Below are 18,056 nucleotides of genomic sequence, written 5' to 3' on the forward strand. Positions count from 1 at the left end.
CCCCTCCTCCTCCTCCTCCCGCTCCTCCACCTTTTCCTCCTCCACCTGTTCCCCCTACGCCCCCTCCCCCTCCCCCTCCCTTTCCACCACCACCTCCTCCTCCCCCTCCTCCTCCTCTACCTCCTCCACCCCCCCCTCCTCTCCCTCCGTATACAAATAGGAAACAGGAGAACAAAACTAGGCAAAAGTATAGAAATGTAGGCTTCATTCTATCACAAGTTATCAGAAGTGATCTTTCGACAAGTCCACCCAATCGCTCTAGGAAGGCAAATAAAAAAAACAATAAAGAGTCCTCCGTTCTACCCACTCGCTTGAGGCGGTAGACCAATTACCATCCTTATATGTCCAATCGAGAATTTCGTCACAAGTGCCAGCCGACTTTTCTAAATTTCCTCAGAACATGTAATTTCACTGGGCGAGGTTGCATTGCCTCCTCCCCGCCACCATTTTATTTTTCCGGCCTCCTGCAATCCCAAAGCCGTCGAAAAAAGAAACCTGGAAATCCTTCTATTGTTTGCATTTGTTTTCTAGATTTGGTGTGGCATCAGTTATCGGCAAAAAGCGATGACAAAATGTGCGTCTCCACCACGCTATCCGAGGTATCTTGATTTGCGCTTAGAGTGCGGTCGAGCTTAAGCTTTGCTTCTGCGGCACTCAAGATTTGCTCCTCGATCGTGTTCTTTGCAATCATCCGGATCACCGTCACGTCGCGCGTCTGCCCAACCCCTATGATTACGTCAGAATGCAGCCGTTAGGCCACGCACGGTCGCTCCTAAATCCGGAAAAGCAACTTACGATGTGCGCGGTCCTCCGCCTGCTTGTCGTTGTGCGGATTGAAGTCAATGTCGTAGAGTATCACCACGTTGGCCGAGGTCAGGTTGATCCCGAACCCCCCTGAGGAGATGATTCCATAGTGACCCATTCAGCCCACGTCCCCTCATGAGGCAACAGAAATACAAGGAACTTACCGGCCTTGGTCGACAAAAGAAACACAACTATATCCGCATCCTCGTTAAACTGGTCTATCACGTCTTGTCTCTCCTCCACCTTATTCGACCCGTCCATTCGCAGATATCGAATCCCCAGGGTGCGCATAACCGGCTCGAGGATATCGAGCATCATGGTGAACTGGCTGAAAATCAGCACTCGATCGCCCTACAGTAAGCAACGATAAGTCAGTGGAATCATGCCCCATCGACATGGATTTTGGCACCAACCTGTGCCTTGAGACGTGGGAGCATCTCTTGGAGCTTCTGGACCTTGCCTGCAAGCATCCACTCATCTGCTTTGAGAGCAAACTTTTGAATCGACTATATTTATATATGTTTGAAGGTTATACATTGGCCTCTATCCAAAGGAGCATGTGAAAAGAATAGACATGCATACCTTGAACTGTTGACACAGGCGATGCAGCTCGAAATCTGACATCACTTGCATGTCCTCCATGATATACTCCCGGTTGGCATCAAAGTAAGCCTCCTCCTTCATGATCTCTCTGCTCATGATCCTCAGTTTCTCGTCGTGATAGAGCCGCCTAAAAAGCAGCGGGTGATTTGCCGCCTTTCGCAAGGTCATCAACACATTGGCGGTTATCCCGCCGACCTTTCCCTCACGTCGTTCTCGCAATTCGCGTCTTGTCACCTCCACCAGCTCATCGTAGTGTTCGCGCTGAGCAGGGGTAAGTTCGCAGTACTCTATTCGCTCATGTTTGGGGGGAATATCTTTGAGAACCTGGCACTTCTTTCTTCGAAGAATGAAGGGCCGCATCATCTTTTTGGCGCGGTTGATCCTTTGCCGCGAAAAGAGCGATGCCCCCGCGCGTAACTTGAATATCCTACGCAGCTCTTCCGACTGTTCCGAGAACATATTTGGCATCACAAAAACGAGTAGAGAGATAAGCTCTTGGAGGTTGTTTTGGAGTGGCTAATAGGAAGAGACGGACACGAGCGATGAGATCAAGGAGGAGACATAGAACAAGATGCGCGGCAAGAGCGAAATCAACCTACCGTCCCAGTCAAGAGCAGCCGGAATTTAGACTTGATACTCATCAAATGTTCATAGCGTGCGCTAGCGTAATTTTTCACACAATGTCCCTCATCCAATATCATCGTCTATCGGATAGGAGAAAGTGAGTGGGAGGGCTTACTCCAAAGGGCCATCATTTCAAAGCAATAGGCTCCTACCTGTGGTTTCAACTTCCGTAAGAAGCTGCGATCTTCTTTCGAGCCCGCAGCGAGATTATATCTGTAAGAGGTTGTAGAGTTCAACGGTTGTCCCCAATGTTTGTTAAAAAAAAATAAAGGGAAAAGAAATGTGCTCACGTAGTCACGATCACATTGTAGTCTCTTTCTCTCAAATATTCTTCACGGAGATACACTCGCTCCGACTGAGAACCTGGGTGTGGGCGAGATAATGCCATGTAAATGAACTCGCCAAAAAAGTGGAAGAAATGCTCAATGCGTTCATACCGTAATAACTTCGCACGGCTAACGCTGGGCAAAACTTTTCAAATTCTCTTAGCCAATTTTCCAGCGTAGAGGACGGGACCACTATAAGGTGTGGGCCTCGCTCGCCTTGCTCATAGAGTGCACCTAGAAAGCTGATCACTTGTGCAGTTTTACCTAGACCCATCTGTCCGCATAAAGTAAGTTAATGTGGATTAGCACGCGTTTGGTATGGATCCTCGCCCCTCTTTTTTTTCCCGTATTACCTCATCGGCAAGTATTCCGGAAAGCTCACGTCGATACAACAATAACAGCCAGTTCACACCCAGCATTTGATAGCCTTTGAGTTGTATGCCAGACGACACCAGTTTAGGTTGCTCGCGTATAAATCCTTCAACTATGCACTCTCCTTGCACCTCTGTTAAATGCGTTCCGCTTTCCTCCTCCTCCCCCTCTTCCTCCTCCTCCTCCTCCGCCGATTTCTTCCCTAGTCCGTTCCAAGCCCGTAATATAGAAGTCATACCTGCGCCCACCTCTTCGCATTCTCTAATCAATCGATCCACCGCAGAGTATCCCTCTACCGCTTCTATATATGCGTTCAGGATGCGTTCGCCCATTCCCTTCTGCTTTCGTAGAATCCCTCGGAGCTCCCCCACCGAGTCGAAGGGTCGTAGTGATATTAGACGCTGTGCTTGCTCCTCGGTGCAACTGGTATAATCCTGCAACTCCTGGATGGATGACTCATTAAACACCTTAAGCGTCTCAATGTCTACGCGTCTGGCCTCCGAGGCCTCCTCGTCACTGTCCTCTGCTTCGGATTCAGTGCCGGTGCAGGAAGCCGAAGATAAGTCGGAGCCGTCAAACAGATTGACAAACTCCTCTTGTTTACGGCCGTTTTCCACGCGCGCTTTCGAGGACTTTGGTCGCATGAACTCGCCCTCGCTGTCGGAGTCCAGAATCCGATGTGATTTTCGACGCACCGGAGCAAGCGTCTTCGATGACAACACGTTTGCCGCTGCCTCTATGCTACCGTCGACCTCCAGCAGAGTTTTTCGCAAGGCCTGGGGCTTGTGATCTGGAAATATTTGCTGTAATGTCTCCAGTTTTTTCACCTCGCTCTCTCTGCCACCCATATCTTCATCCTTATCCTCGGCATAGATGCGTGCCCTTCTTTTATGCTTCTGCACGGGTATCACCTCGTCATCGCTGTCATCAATCGCGATCACATGAGGTGTTGAAGCACCTCTCTTGCTTGTTTTCTCCTCTTCTTCCTGCTGCAAGGACCTCTTTCTTCTCAGTTTTCTTCGCCCTACCCCAATGTCTTCCTCCTCTCCCTCCTTATAATGCTGAGTTGCGCGTTCAAGGGCCATGGTAAGGGATTCTAACGAACTCTCCCTCGATCCTTGTGAGTGATAGCCCGAGTCGGCCACGGTAGGGTTATACCGAAATTGCTCTAAGCTCCGAGCAAACGAGGTGGCCCTCTCCTTGTGTTGAGCGGTGCGTTCCGATTTGGCAGACGCAGGAGAGACTATCAGGGGGCGCTTGGGGGGAATTTTCCGTCTAACCACTTGACCCTCATCCTCCTCGCCCTCGTCCTCCACCTCCATTCTTCTAGCCCTGTATGTCTTGTTCTTCTGGGGGGTGATGGATTCGTCCGATGACGAGTTTATCGTGATAATTCTAGTTTTCTTCTGCTGAAAGCTGTTTTCGTAGTCAGAGTCCAGCACGACGCTCATATCTCTTCCAGCACATGGAGATGAAACCACGTCGTCCCTGCCCTGCCTGCCCTTAGCGAAGGACGCATCAGGGGTCTCATGCACAAGAATAGGGGATTTGGGCGGAGGGGGTGAGGACAGTTTATGTTCGCGGTGAAGAGCGAACTTTGGGACAGAGCCACGGGAGAAGCGGAATTGCGATAAAAAATCAGCGGTGTGTGGAGAGCTGCCCATTTGCTCTGATTTGATTGATATGCAGAGAAACCTACTCATTGACCTTTTTCATAAATTAAGGGATTCGAAGCTGTGCCACAATACAGTCATGAACTCAAGCACCGTCACAGATGGATAGACGCTGAGCGTAGTGATCCAATCTCTTTTGATCCAGCTTCCTCCGTGAAAAGATCGCAGATTCATAGATCATGTCAGAACGAAAGGTAGGTGCTGATCCATGATTCTGTTAGAGAGCCTTGAGCAATTTTCCCCTCTTTTGGGACTCCACTTTAATCTCTCTACATTGAATCACCTTCTAGGTTCTCAATAAATATTACCCCCCCGATTTCGATCCCTCGAAAATCCCGCGCCTCCGCCGGGAGAAGAATCAACAACATAAGGTCCGCCTTATGGCTCCGTTCAGTATGCGATGTGAAACGTGCGGTGAGTATATATACAAGGGCAAAAAATTCAACGCCCGCAAAGAAACCGTGGAAGGCGAGCAATATCTCAGCATCAAAATCTTTCGATTTTACATCCGATGTCCACGATGTTCGGCGGAGATCACGTTCAAAACCGATCCAAAGAATACCGATTATGTGGCAGAGCTAGGCGCTAGTCGCAATTTCGAGCCTTGGCGCGATGAAGAAAGAGAGATGGAGCGTGCGAGAGAGGAGAGGGAGGTTGAGGAGGAAGAGAATCCAATGAAGGCCCTCGAGAACCGAACCCTCGATTCGAAGCGCGAGATGGACATCCTCGATGCATTGGACGAGATTCGGCTAAGAAATGCTCAACAGGAAAGAGTGAACGCGGATAGTGTCCTGGAGAAGGTTGTAAAGAGTGCAGAGCAGGAAGAGGAGGAGAGGAGAAGAGCTGAAGAGGAGGAGGACGAGCGGTTGGCACGGGAAGCCTTTAGGAAAGTGCGTGAAGAGAATGGGGAAGTGGCGGTTGGGGATGAAGGGAGAGAGGTTTTGGAGAACCCGGTTGCGATTGCTTTGGGTGCCTCTGCTCCTACTGCTACAATTTCAAAGTCCTCTCTCTCTCTGGAAGAATCTAGGTCAACAGCCGTGCCCAACCCCCCCTCGTCGCCAGGCGATGCAAATAACAAAGCTAACGGGACAATCGCTGGCGATAAAGCGAATGGAAGTGGACAGAAGAAGCGCAAGCTCAATGCTTCCTTGCTTGGCATTGTTGTGAAAAAGAAGAAGTAACCAATGTATTCGGTCGTGCTCTTTTTCATTTTCTCTCCCTTCTTGTTCCACTTCTGTCATGTGTAATAATAATAATCATGAAGATCAAATGGATGGACCATATGATCTGAAACTTTTCTGAAACTTTTTTGTACGATGGGTGCAGTAACTCCGCAAATAAAATTAAAAAGAGGATTCGGTTGCGTTCAGAGGAATTAATGTATTTAAGTAAAACAAAAAAAAAGTAGAGCGAAAATAGATTAGGCACAATAATGTTCTGTTACCACCCATTGCTTCGGAATGAGGTTGTCTACCGTGATCACCGCTTTTATCCTTGCTACATTTTCTCATGGAGATGTTAATATAACCGCACCCTCTCCTCTCTCGAGCATTAACGCCAATGAACATCTAGTATCTATTCTTGGAATTCGATGCTGTTGCTCCTTTCTGGTGGCTAATCCACGGCTTCTTCATAGAACATAGCATATACTCTGACGAATAACCACAACACAACCAGTGTCACCATCGGTCTTCTCACGAAAAATAGCCGTGTGGACCATTATGCTGTTGAGATTGCAGAGAAAGGCCCCGCCGATGCATCCAACCACTATACCGTATGTAGCTCTGCTTTTATATTTCCTAGGCATCTCCCAAAGTGCCCATACCTCTCCTTACTAACCGTGGCATTTGTGTATCGCAGTGGATAGTGCCAAAGGGTCTTTCTGGGCTCTATTTCCTCTGCGTCAATCAATCCGTGCGCGACTCCAGAGGGAGGCTAGGGGTTGCGCAGACCACCGTACCGCTCACTTTTGTGGGGGAGGGGGGGAATCGGACCATAGAGAGCGTTCGAATCAGCGGAAACGAGACGTCCCATACCGCGCTGGAGAGCGAGGGACACCGGGTGGAAGTCGGCTGGTGGATTGGGCTGATGAGTGCTGCTTTGATGCATCTTTTGTCATTAAAATAAAAGGAACCTTAGTTTTTTAGATTGGCTTTTTAAATTAGAGTTGGTCCTTAGAAATTGCAGGCTCCCGTTTTCCCCGGAAAATTAATCCTTCCGCATTTTCAAAGTCAATCCAAGCTGCCAAAGTGGACCATAAGGGGGGGGGGGGGGATTCACAGTGGTTATTATTCAGCAGAGAATGGCTCTGGCCACAAAGAAAATGAAAACATTGTATTGACATATAAACAATTAACAAAAGAATCTCCGACAAAATCATGCTTGTAATTACAATAAGGGGGGAATATATAGAATTCAATCATATACAGGGTTGATTAGTAAGATAGGGGAGTCATCTTCGGTGGCATCATCTATCTTGCTAGTTCTAGCAGGGATCCGCCGTGCCCCGCCAGCAACGGGCTACTGTCCTGAATATCCACTTCAATATCGGGCTGTTCGGGGAACAGCTTTTCTCCCTCCAGCCGTCGCTGCCGAGCCTCCCACACGAAGAAAACCGCGAATATGTGTGCGAAGAAGAGGCCTGCAAGCGATTCCGGATGTTGGCGGGCCATGATCGTACTATTTAGTAAAAGAGAGTCCATATTAGTTTCGCGGTGAAATAGGAAACTAGATATCTTGGCGAAAGAGAAAATTCTTACGTTAGATCACTGAAGGAATGAGTGTCGAGTGGAATGCTTGAGAATGCTTGGAATGCGTTGACGTGGTACGCGACGAGAGCGAGCGCGAGTAAGTGCAATAGCAGCTTGGTCAGCATGGTAGTGGTGTGGTTGCCGCAAGGAGAGAGAGGAAGAGGGAGAGAGGAGGAGAATGAAAGGCTGCTTAATTATATACTTTTTAATTAATAAGACAGAGGGAAGCATTCGGATAACATTTTACCACCTGCGCCCAAACCAGGCAATTCGGTGGTCCTGAGCGTATAAGCTTTCGGAGCATCTCAGTCGGTGACGTATTCTGATACATCAAAACTGTAAATCTTGTCACCGTTCCAAAGGGCGGCCCCTACAATGAGCTGGTCGACTGTGCTACGTCACCCCTGCCTCCTCTTAGGATATAGAGTTTGCGCGCGCTTGCTGATTCCAGATACAGATGGTGTCAACGGGTGGAGTGGATATTAGTCAAGTTTCCTGCGTAGCGATCCGCATGCTCGAGATTAGGAATCCTTCGAAATGCCCGACTCAACTGAGCCAGTTTCCATCCAAGGCAATCGGGCTCAATTCTCGGACGCCATAAGTAGAAAGGATAAACTGGCCCAATGTTTTTTTTCTCTATGCTGAAACTTCTGGAACACTTCGTTAACTGCCTCGTCTCGAAGCGTTTCTAGGTCTTCTCTCCCGAATCTTTGCTCTTGGACTCGGACTGCTGGGGGGCCGCTGAGCTGCTGAGTCCGAGGCCAAACCGTGCCCGCTGTTTCCCACAGCTGCGCTGTAGCTTGGCACCCGGAAAGCGGGTCAGCGAAGCCAACCTTATGTCGGCTGGAAGCTCACAGAACAAAAATCCAAAGTTCTATAACAGCAAATATTAACTTGCAATCGATTGGCCGGCGCAGGGGGAAGCGAAGAAGCCACTGGAGATTTGCCCCAGCTCCAAAGCTGGTGAGAAAGAACAGATTGGGACGGAAGAAAAATTAATGCAGCGTATCCCCACTCTTTTTCCTCTTTACTGTTGAAACCTAATCCCGTTTGCACTTCTCCAATTCCGCCCTCTCCATTGATCCCCGCATGTCGCCTCATTAATCGGAATTCTCTGGCACAACGGACACTCTCTTCCTTGTTCTCCCGGTTCTTATCAATCCAAAGCTCTTGCACTTTGCACACTTCTCCTTCTTTTTTACCATTCCCCCCCCCCGCCACCATTATGGAGGAAGCTCTTAAGAACATTGGGCAGACCATCGACCAGAATCGCATTGTGTTCACAGAGGTGCTAGGCGTGGGCGCTTACGGCGTAGTCTATCGTGCCAAATTCACTTCTCCCTCTATACCTCCCAGGTGGCTTGCTGTCAAATGTCTAAACAACCGGGGCCTAGACTCGCGTCAGCGTCATTTCCAGTTCCGAGAAATCACGCTACACACCCAGGTGTCATCGCACCCAAACATACTTACCCTTGAGAAAGTGATCGAGACGGACGACTTGATCTATGTCGTGTTGGAGTATTGTGATGAGGGCGATCTGTTTTCCGCCATTGTTGATCGTGGAAAGTATACGGGTAACGACGCACTAGTGAAGAAAGTGTTCCTACAGATACTGGACGCTGTGATGTATTGCCACAAACGAGGTGTGTCATGCCTGCATTGCTCTCCCTTTGCCATTTTCTTTTGGAATGGCTGTCCTCTCTCCCGGCATTTCTAACTCGACGCGATTTTTTCTCCCTCTTAGGAGTATATCACCGCGATCTTAAACCGGAGAACATCATGGTATTTTCCGGTTGCCAAGTGGTTAAGCTAGCAGACTTTGGACTCGCAACTACGCAGAGATACTCCACCGAGTTTGGCTGTGGAAGCTTATTTTACCAATCACCAGGTAAGCTCGATGGCGATCGGCACTCCCTCTCCTTCATATACCCATCCATGCCCAAATTTCCCATGTTATACATGTCTAATACCAATGCGTGCTTCATATTTACAGAATGTCTTGGCGGCCTTGACCGTCGCCTGCAAAACTATGAAACTCCCCCAAACGATATTTGGTCGCTGGGCATCATATTGGTTAATCTTATTGCCGGACGTAACCCTTGGAAACAGGCAACTCTAGCTGACCCGACCTTCCGCGCCTTTTTGCGGGATCCCAATGTGCTAGGTGCAATTCTCCCGCTAAGTTTTGAGGCCGTATCAGTGCTGAAGCGGGTGTTCGAAATAGACCCGAAGCTAAGAGTTGGGCTGGGAGAGTTGAAGGACCAGATCATGGGGATGCGATCTTTTAGACGGGCGATTCCGATTCCAAGACCCATCATGCCTGTGGTAGCGGGCTCAGGCGTGGGGATGGGTTGTAGAGGAGGCAGTAAAAACTCGACCACCACCACATCTGGCTCACCCTCGCAGTCGTGTACTGTATCAGTAGAACCTGTACAAAAGAACAAAAATCTATTGGTACTGGGTGGCTGATCAAATGTTGTCTCATTTTTCCTCTTTACTGTTCCCATTACGTGCACACTATATACCATAGCGCTTTTTTTTGTTGAGTTTGTAGAGCGGTGTTGATGATTCCTTTCTTTTTAGTTTGATTGTCTTGTTCAGTTTTTTTTAGTTAAAAACACTATTGATACATATTTGTGATTTTATACTTTGTTATTTTCCTATTTTTTTTTTATTATTTCCTGTGGTTTTTAAACGTATTTGTATCTATTTCAACGTTATTCTATATAATAATAACTCCCATTTCATGTTCGCCCATGGACGAAAGAGAATATGGCTAGCTTTCTATTATATACAATTTGCACGCTTGCTTTCTTAAACTTTAAGCCTCGGGCTTCCCCCGCATGTGGAGGATGAGCACTAACACTACATAGTTTCAGCTTCATTATGATTGGCGTTTTTCTGACACTTGTTACATCGAAGGTGATGCGTGACTCAGCTTAGAGGTCTGTGGGAAGATTACCATTACTCCTTGGAAAAATGCGAAAGGTTTCCCGAATTTTCCTATCTCTTCACTATGTATTGTAACGCCCTATTAAACTAAATTTGAATTAGCCTTGACAAGTTTCGATGCATCTTTTCTTCTTTTTCCATAATGCGCAGTTGCACGCTTTCAGAGAAATCTTCTATCACTCTTGGATTGGATCGAAATTTAATTGATCCTAGGCCCCCACTTGCTCGGAGAATACCCGATGCCACCGGTGCTCCGGAGTCGAAAGTAGCGATATTCAAGAGGCTTCAAGAACAGAAACACGGACCAAAGCCCGAAGGCACCTCCCAGGTCTCTCTAATATGGCTTATTTGGATATAGCGAAGGTGGAGGTTGGATGTTTATGAATGCAGGAGTTCTCGGTCACTCTGACCGAGAGCTGGAATTGGTGGCTTAATGCTCTCCTTGTGATTATTTTTACGTTTCTTGGCACTACCCCATTGACTTAACCATTAATAACGTGTCATCAGCACACAAATATTAGCGATGGCATCTTTACTCTTTGCAGACATCCATTTTCCTGAAGAACTTTTTGACCCAGACACTGGAGATTTTACTGCGCCAGTGCAGACATTGCTCCGGTTCACTCCCCATATATTAAGCGAGATGCCCAAAAAGGTGCAGGAGCCGATGCGGCGGGAAGATTCTGATCCCATGTTTTTTGCTGCACATCAAGCGCAAAATCATAAGCAGAAACAGCCCCAGCAGGACAGAGACAGAGAAAGTGGCACGGATAGAATACTCAAGAGTGTGGGAGGATGGATGAGTTCTGAACTCGTGCGCAACCTCGCTAAGAGCTCCTTTAAATTTTGTGTGGAGGTCGCACGTGCCTACGCAGAGGGACAATCCAATGCCCATTTCAAAGCATCTAGTGAGGAAAATGTTAACAAGCGCAGAGAAAAGAAACGGCACAGAGGCTGGGACAAAGAAACACTATGGGAGATCAAAATGGAGCAAAAGAGGGAAAGAGAAAAGGATAAGGAGAGAAGAGAAAAAGAACAAAAGGAGAAAGACAAGAGTAAAAAGGAAAAGGAGAAGGAAAAAGAGGCGAATAATGATAATGGGGAAAGCTCAAATAAGGAGACAAAGGATAAAAACGAAAATAGCAAGAGTAAAGAAAATGAAATGGTCGTTAGTGCCCTTGGTGCCCTTGCTGCTCTTACCATCTCGCTCTACTCCTCCTATCGTGCGTCCCAGAGCTGGGGTGAGGTATCCTTTTATCATCAGCTCGACCTACTTCTCCAGCACGTATCTGAATCACTCTCAAGCACCCGTGCCTGGGTGGAGGAGCGCCGTCGTCTTGGCCTCGAGATTCCCTCCATTGTCACTGAAGATTTGAGAAAATTGACCAAACTCCTGGATTTAATACAGCGTTTAGACAACCGACCGGAGAAACGAACCGAGACAGCCGCTTGGGTGACCTCTGCCATGGGGGGGATGGGTGCACTGGGTGGACTTGCTTTAGGAAGTACAATGGTACTCACAGGGGGTGCCGTGATCGCGGTGGGTGGCCTTGTGGTAGGCGCGGCAGCAATAGGCCGATTCTCTGGGCGAGCTTACAAAGGGGCTAGAATGGCGACGGAAGAAGAGGCTCGGACAGTGCTGCAACTCCTAGTAAAAAACCGGGAAGAACGCGCGGCAGAGGTATTACGAGTTTTCCAAGAGCTCAAGAGGAGAAGAGAAGAGTCCATGGTCAAACAAATCGAGCAGAACACGGGGAAGTCACCAATGGTGGAGCAAATGTGGAAAGAGCGCACTAAAATCGAGGGCGAAGGCATACAAATTAAGGAGAGAGAGGCGATACCCAGGCACTCGAGGTTGCCCAATGACTTGGCGGCATGATCGGGATTCACTTTCATTTTTTTCATTATTGTATGTAAACCTTTATTTGTGCAATTGAACTGTTAATACCAGCACGGCTATTTGATTTTTTCTTTGTAGTGATGGATACTTGAATCTACCCTATATTTTTTTCTTGACGCAACCCACCTCTCCGGTCATTGTTTTTGAAATTGGTTCCTTCCTGGCCAATTCGGCTTTCGTCAATTAGGTCAGTATTGGAGTATTAGCTAAGAACTCGTGCCTACGCACCTGGGCTTGACCCACAAAGCTGGCCTAGCTGTATCTGGTTTTTGGGCATGTATTTAGATGTATATCCATTCAAACAGCTCCCATGCCTCCCGCCTGGCTTCCTCTCCTTTAATTTTTCCACCGATTTGATTCATTTTACTACATGGTATTGAATCACGGCTCCCAAGCCCCATTCCCATCGACGGCCGATCCTAGTCCACGAATTGGAGGCCTCCTTTAATATAATAAGCGTTTTTTGGTGAAACAGCCATCCCACCATTGACAGCTCAGGCTATCGCTTAATATCTCTTTGTTGAAAGCGTGGATCGTAAAAAATAAAGCAACGAGAAACCTCGGATGAAATCAAAACACCTGTTTCGTAGAATTATAGCACATGGAGGTGATGATACTCCACGAGAACGTAGACATCATGTGCTTACAACGCGATTTCTCCCCTTTCTTGAAAAAGTTCCATCGGAGTTGTGATTGTACCACAATGGCTATTTTTTTTTCGTTTTTCGAGCACTATTAATTTCTTGTGAACTCTCTCTTTTATTGTGAGAGTTCCAGCCTGAAAGTGAGCCACCCGGAATACCATGAAGACGTATAAAAAAACCAACACAATTTTTCCGCACCAGAGCCTCTAAAGGTGTTTTTCTGATGACTACTTTATTTCAACCCCATTTGTGTTTTTAGTCCCTCTGGTCTCTTTTGTTTATTTGTTTTTTACAGTTCTATTGTAGATTGTAGATTGTTTTTCCTATTTAAAGATATCTTCTTGCATTTACCAGCTCTAAACAAGTTGGACGCGAACAATGCAACTTTATATCTCTCCTCATGTGCACTTTTTTGGATTATCTTTAAGTTGCCTTCCTATATTTCTCTCATAGCAATCTGAGGCAATATTCTACATGGATAAAGGGATCTCCTTTGAGCAGGAAGAGATACTTTTGGTCATAGTGCGAGTCACCAGTGCTATCAGTATATTTTGTTCATCTACTGCCGTTGTTGTAAGCTTTTTGTATGCAATCTAAGGGTTAACCCTTGTTATTTAGTAGCTATTTTTTTTTCTCCTCTCTAGAAATTAACCTATATTGATCCCACTTATAACGTGAAGCAATTCCTTCTGCTCTATATGTCAATTGCAGATATCATCTCTAGCTTGTGTCGGTTTCTTGGCAGGTAGTAAACACTCTAGTTGCTGGGTACACCATAGTTTCAACTCACTCGCCTGGCCTAATCTTTTCCGTGTAGATGGACCTGTTCATACAAAGAAGAATCCTTATCTATCTTTTGTCTCTTCCAAGTCTTTGGTATTCAATTCGGCGATATTGCATCCCTCTTGGCGACCTTTTCCCTGAGCTTAAATCTCCTTTGGCTTATTTATTTTCGTTTTCCCATGACGCGGGTTTCGCTCGTTGCTCTCCTTTATCTCTCCTTCATCCTGATTCTCTCCCTTACGTTTGCTGCCACCTCGCTTCTCATTGGAGGGTATAAGAACACTATTTTCGGCTGTTCTGTAATGGACAAAAGCATTCTGGTACCCTACCTGATAATCCTATGGTCTGTGTTGGTGGGGAACGTCACCATTTACCTTTTGGTTGGATGGAGGGTATGGCGCGTACAAGGAGAAGAGGAGGGGGAGAGCAGGCGCAGTGCGGCGGAGAGGGCATCTCAATTCCGAGTTCAGTACGTGCGCACTGCCTCTTGCTTCATTATGGCGTTTGTATTCACTTGGACTGCATTCACATTGCATCGGATCTTCCAAATGTCCTCCCTGAACATCTCCTTTGCGCTTCTTTTTTTCGATGCCTTTTGCACTCCACTTCGCGGCTTCACTAACTGTCTAGCCTATATACTCACCTTCTCTCTCTTCACCCATTACCGCCCGACCTTGGCGGGTCACCTCTCACCCACTCAATCCGCTCACCCTCCGCCTGCTCCACCCCAACCGCACTCGGTCAATTCCTCGCTCCCACTTCTGCAAAGCAATCATCTTCCCGCTCGTCTCGCGACCCCGTCCCCATCAGAGACACCCCATTTGAATCGAACGTCCTCTTTTGTCTCGACTCTAAACCGGAATATAGACATAGAACCAGGACTGCCGCCTCTCCCGCCTCTTCTGCTTCACCAACCCGTTCATCCCAATCGACTGAGCCCCCTCGATAGCGATTCTGCGGATGCGCGGCATTCCTCAGTGCTCTCCTCGTCAGGTACAGAAGATGAGTACACAAGTGTGCCTATTGTGGTACTGGCACCCCTCAGAGTTTAACTTTGTTGTGATACCTTCATTTGAAACTTCATCCCCTTTCAACTCTAACCTCAACTCTATATTGGCAATCTAAAAAAATTGGCGCTCTATTTTATGTAAAAGGGGACATCGATCTTGAAGCGTAATTAGGCTATACTATCTGATAATGGTTATTTTTATTTTTCTAACAGATGACTGAATTCTTTAACTGTACAGTGGCTTCATTGAATTCGCCCAGTTTTGATTTTTTTATTTTTTTATTTTAATTTATTGCTTTTCGACGAACAAAGTTTTCTATTATACGATTGAGAGTTCAAACGAACCACGTATCCATATAAAATATTTATGCACGGTTGAATAACATAAGATATATTGAAATGCGCAGAGGGTGTGCGCTAGGGGGAGCTTCGTAGTGATCTCGATTAACAAAGAAAGAACCAAATTATCTTTATTACAGTGAAAGTTCAGTTAATATATACTGTACGTACGGAAAATGACATTACAAGGCCCAACCAGATAATATCCGGTGTTCAAAAGTAAAAGAATTATTTAAGTGACTATCCTATTATTACAAGCCTATTAACATCTCAAAAACACCGATTTAAACTTAATTGGTGGTTCGAATGTATGTTGTTGAGCCGTTCCCTGATAAACCACACTGCCCTTACATCCTTCGCTAGCATACATGAAGTATTGTAACACATCGGGAGTGGCGTCGAGGTTTTTAGTGGGATCAGAGTCATCAAGACCATAGCATTGGTTAGGGGTGCCTCCGGTTTGGCGACTATATGATCCTTTGAAGCCTGTAATTGATAACATAGAGAAAGCACCTCAGCATGGTATACTACTAGTACACCCATCCATTATTTTATACCCACGTATAGTGCAAATGTCTCCTCTCGCTTGAGTAATAGCTACGATGGCGAAAGTGGCAATTGACAAAAAAACGATCGTTTTCATTGTGAATATTGTTATTTTTATGCGAACCGTTATTTTTTTGAAAGAGCGAGAATATTAACAATGAATTGACTTTATATAAGAAAGAATTATATGTGGCTTTGCATAATGCCTTCAACGGTGGCTCGAAAGAAGGCAATGCATATTTTTGTTGGAAAAAGTGATTCATGCTCGGATATTAATAACGTGGAAAAGGCTTGGTGGCAATAAGACTAAAGTCGTGTCTCCTCCTTTCTTTAATTTTTTTCTTTACTAATCAAGGAAGAAGCGTGACCCGAATCTATTAATAGCTCGAATTAATATGCAAAGGAGGGACTGTTATAATATATAAATAGGAGATATCGAATTGAAGATACTAGATTATAGAAACTCAGCCATCTAAAGAATCGTGGCTTTTATAACTAAATAATGTGTGAAAAACTCGCAACTCTGCCCGCAAGCTAGCAAGAATAGTTTAAGGGGGAAAATAGCCGAAGTGGCGAAACTAATGCTGTATAAATCACCAGTGGCATCCTTCAAGTATCTGCAGTCCACATCCTGAAAAAATGCAAACAGAGCAATAATCTATTATCAATTTCAAAAACAACGAAAAAGCTAACGCCGCTTATGCGCACAATTGGGATTTAGAGATATTTTATCTGCAAGCCAAGTCAGCACTAGTACTACATTATACTTTTTTTTTCACTTCCTCAATGTGGATGAGGATGTTACATCCCTATATCAGTACAAAAGTGGTAAACCATGAGAAGAAACGGAGCTTCTGAGGCACTAAGGTTGCATACGACATCTATAACTTCGTATATACAGCATGCAATATTGTCTATTACTGAGCATTTGTATGATAAAAGGTCGGTCCAAGATATTGGAACGCCAATAATGCAAGAGATTTCTACTATCTTGTTTCTGAATTCAAATATTGCATAGATGGGGATGTAGAATATTTGCATTGTGTTTACAAGAACCGCGGGTTTGGTTCACTTCGCGTACATTTGGGGGCAAAATTGAGAATATTTTTACGAATTTTTTCTTAAATATATTCTGATCAGATGAAATATAATGCAAGAGGTTGTAATATTAAACAGAGGTGGAGCTACACCTTATGCTGATTCACCTGCTACCCGGGCCATTAATGCATAATACCAGTAAAACTATAAGTAGTTCCAAGAATATTATGGGAAAATCTGCTATCCTGCCTCTACAAAAATCTATAAAATGTTTAGAAAACATTGAGCATAATGAATCCCGAATAAAAACCTTTCTGTGCTTATATGTTTTCGCATCGTTACATATATTCTATATGCTCTTATGTGCTCCCCTTTATATTTTGATTTTATGAATTAATAATGAATAATTAACGAATGATAAATTAATCGTAAATAATGAATAAGGTACTTATTTAAAGATAATTCTATTAAATGGAATTATTTTTGTATTACAAATTTTGTACCCTAGTATAACTTTTAATTACCGCTAAGTTGATTAAATGTTATATTTTTTAACTACTAGTAACACTTTTACTTTAATTACCCTTGCGTCAAATTAATATTTTAGTTTCAAGTTGAGCGTAACGTTTATATTTTAAATCTTTTCATTCGCTTTTGTAAAAAGGCTTTTATCTTCATTTCCGATCTCAAATCCCCTATATTCAAAGGTCGAGACGAAATAATAGGATGGATGAACGTTTAGTATTGGATTTGAATTTGAGGGCAGAGCGCTCGGATCTAACTACTAAATGCTCTAACAATTTATGTTCACGATCAGGCAAACTCAGTTCGCATAACGGAATACTTATGAGAAATGTATCAACAGAGAAAAGCGTTTTCATATTACGATTTCGATTTTCAAAAGCCGTAAATACTTATTGCATTACCACTGGTATTGTCGAACATAATCATCCTTTGGAGCCCGAAGATATTCGTTTTACTCGCAGATTTCGTAGACCCAACCCTAAAACGGGGCAATTTGCTCAGAACATTGTTCAATTTGGAGGCAGCGTTTCTCTTGCAATTCGTCCAAATAGAATCCATTCAGGCTAAAGATAATGCTATAGCGACAATTGCTAGAAATAAAAGGGTGAACTATCCGAAATTGCTGCCTTGTTGACCAAGCTTGAGAATTCAACCGAATATACCATCAAATACGTATTGGAGAATGGTAAACTGTAAAATAGATTTTGGGTGCGTATTTCGTATATTTCACTTGTAAGTCATTGTGGAATTCTTCAATGTAACATTAAACCTTATTTTTCAACCACCTCTTTCCCACCACGATTAGCCCTTGAACCGATGGCCGGGAACTATTGCGAGAACAGTCAAAGAATAATTATATTCCAAATCCCTCTACCCTATTTTTCCTCTGGGTATGAGTATGGATACAAAAAATTTCCACAATGTATTATTGATCCATGATCAAAGTATCCCATAAATTCAACCCATTTCTTAGTCTCATTGATTGACGAAATAAAGCAAAATATTTTTTTAAAAATAAATCAACAGATCCATAATTTGCTGCTCGTTAAACCAGTACAGGTCAAATACATGCAAAGGAATCACTGTACATTACTAGTGGGTTATTGTTAGGGTCAGTTAAATAATGCGTATCGAAGTGCTAAAAGATACAATTCACAGGATAGAAAAC

At 44.9% G+C, this 18,056-nt stretch overlaps 10 protein-coding genes across 10 annotated transcripts; 6 read left to right on the forward strand and 4 right to left on the reverse strand.

Annotated features, from left to right (window-relative positions):
- Positions 1 to 544: 544 nt before the first annotated feature.
- On the reverse strand, positions 545 to 4,393 carry VTP21DRAFT_10860 (uncharacterized protein; the record flags this gene model as incomplete). Its single annotated transcript, XM_069390242.1, has 10 exons — positions 545 to 726; positions 796 to 894; positions 969 to 1,155; positions 1,218 to 1,310; positions 1,387 to 1,923; positions 2,007 to 2,111; positions 2,184 to 2,244; positions 2,322 to 2,394; positions 2,469 to 2,631; positions 2,711 to 4,393. The coding sequence occupies 10 exons, from the start codon at positions 4,391 to 4,393 to the stop codon at positions 545 to 547; spliced, it is 3,183 nt and encodes a 1,060-aa protein (XP_069252410.1).
- Positions 4,394 to 4,581: 188 nt separating this feature from the next.
- Positions 4,582 to 5,583, forward strand: VTP21DRAFT_10861 (uncharacterized protein; the record flags this gene model as incomplete). Its single annotated transcript, XM_069390243.1, has 2 exons — positions 4,582 to 4,596; positions 4,693 to 5,583. 2 exons carry the CDS (start codon positions 4,582 to 4,584, stop codon positions 5,581 to 5,583), a joined length of 906 nt encoding a protein of 301 aa, XP_069252411.1.
- A 279-nt stretch (positions 5,584 to 5,862) lies between these two features.
- VTP21DRAFT_10862 (uncharacterized protein) lies at positions 5,863 to 6,529 on the forward strand (the record flags this gene model as incomplete). Its single annotated transcript, XM_069390244.1, has 3 exons — positions 5,863 to 5,973; positions 6,039 to 6,176; positions 6,263 to 6,529. 3 exons carry the CDS (start codon positions 5,863 to 5,865, stop codon positions 6,527 to 6,529), a joined length of 516 nt encoding a protein of 171 aa, XP_069252412.1.
- Positions 6,530 to 6,873: 344 nt separating this feature from the next.
- VTP21DRAFT_10863 (uncharacterized protein) lies at positions 6,874 to 7,277 on the reverse strand (the record flags this gene model as incomplete). The annotated part of the gene is made up of 2 exons (XM_069390245.1): positions 6,874 to 7,081; positions 7,162 to 7,277. The coding sequence occupies 2 exons, from the start codon at positions 7,275 to 7,277 to the stop codon at positions 6,874 to 6,876; spliced, it is 324 nt and encodes a 107-aa protein (XP_069252413.1).
- Positions 7,278 to 7,840: 563 nt separating this feature from the next.
- Positions 7,841 to 8,253, reverse strand: VTP21DRAFT_10864 (uncharacterized protein; the record flags this gene model as incomplete). The annotated part of the gene is made up of 2 exons (XM_069390246.1): positions 7,841 to 8,026; positions 8,089 to 8,253. 2 exons carry the CDS (start codon positions 8,251 to 8,253, stop codon positions 7,841 to 7,843), a joined length of 351 nt encoding a protein of 116 aa, XP_069252414.1.
- Positions 8,254 to 8,377: 124 nt separating this feature from the next.
- On the forward strand, positions 8,378 to 9,621 carry VTP21DRAFT_10865 (uncharacterized protein; the record flags this gene model as incomplete). The annotated part of the gene is made up of 3 exons (XM_069390247.1): positions 8,378 to 8,795; positions 8,897 to 9,040; positions 9,146 to 9,621. The coding sequence occupies 3 exons, from the start codon at positions 8,378 to 8,380 to the stop codon at positions 9,619 to 9,621; spliced, it is 1,038 nt and encodes a 345-aa protein (XP_069252415.1).
- A 625-nt stretch (positions 9,622 to 10,246) lies between these two features.
- Positions 10,247 to 10,590, forward strand: VTP21DRAFT_10866 (uncharacterized protein; the record flags this gene model as incomplete). The annotated part of the gene is made up of 2 exons (XM_069390248.1): positions 10,247 to 10,432; positions 10,495 to 10,590. The coding sequence occupies 2 exons, from the start codon at positions 10,247 to 10,249 to the stop codon at positions 10,588 to 10,590; spliced, it is 282 nt and encodes a 93-aa protein (XP_069252416.1).
- A 37-nt stretch (positions 10,591 to 10,627) lies between these two features.
- Positions 10,628 to 11,983, forward strand: VTP21DRAFT_10867 (uncharacterized protein; the record flags this gene model as incomplete). The annotated part of the gene is made up of 1 exon (XM_069390249.1): positions 10,628 to 11,983. The coding sequence occupies one exon, from the start codon at positions 10,628 to 10,630 to the stop codon at positions 11,981 to 11,983; it is 1,356 nt and encodes a 451-aa protein (XP_069252417.1).
- A 1,363-nt stretch (positions 11,984 to 13,346) lies between these two features.
- On the forward strand, positions 13,347 to 14,483 carry VTP21DRAFT_10868 (uncharacterized protein; the record flags this gene model as incomplete). The annotated part of the gene is made up of 2 exons (XM_069390250.1): positions 13,347 to 13,393; positions 13,466 to 14,483. 2 exons carry the CDS (start codon positions 13,347 to 13,349, stop codon positions 14,481 to 14,483), a joined length of 1,065 nt encoding a protein of 354 aa, XP_069252418.1.
- Positions 14,484 to 15,041: 558 nt separating this feature from the next.
- Positions 15,042 to 15,281, reverse strand: VTP21DRAFT_10869 (uncharacterized protein; the record flags this gene model as incomplete). Its single annotated transcript, XM_069390251.1, has 1 exon — positions 15,042 to 15,281. The coding sequence occupies one exon, from the start codon at positions 15,279 to 15,281 to the stop codon at positions 15,042 to 15,044; it is 240 nt and encodes a 79-aa protein (XP_069252419.1).
- Positions 15,282 to 18,056: the final 2,775 nt, after the last annotated feature.

The sequence above is a fragment of the Calcarisporiella thermophila genome (genome assembly GCF_041956535.1).
Source record: "Calcarisporiella thermophila strain CBS 279.70 unplaced genomic scaffold VTP21scaffold_8, whole genome shotgun sequence".
Taxonomy (NCBI): domain Eukaryota; kingdom Fungi; phylum Calcarisporiellomycota; class Calcarisporiellomycetes; order Calcarisporiellales; family Calcarisporiellaceae; genus Calcarisporiella; species Calcarisporiella thermophila.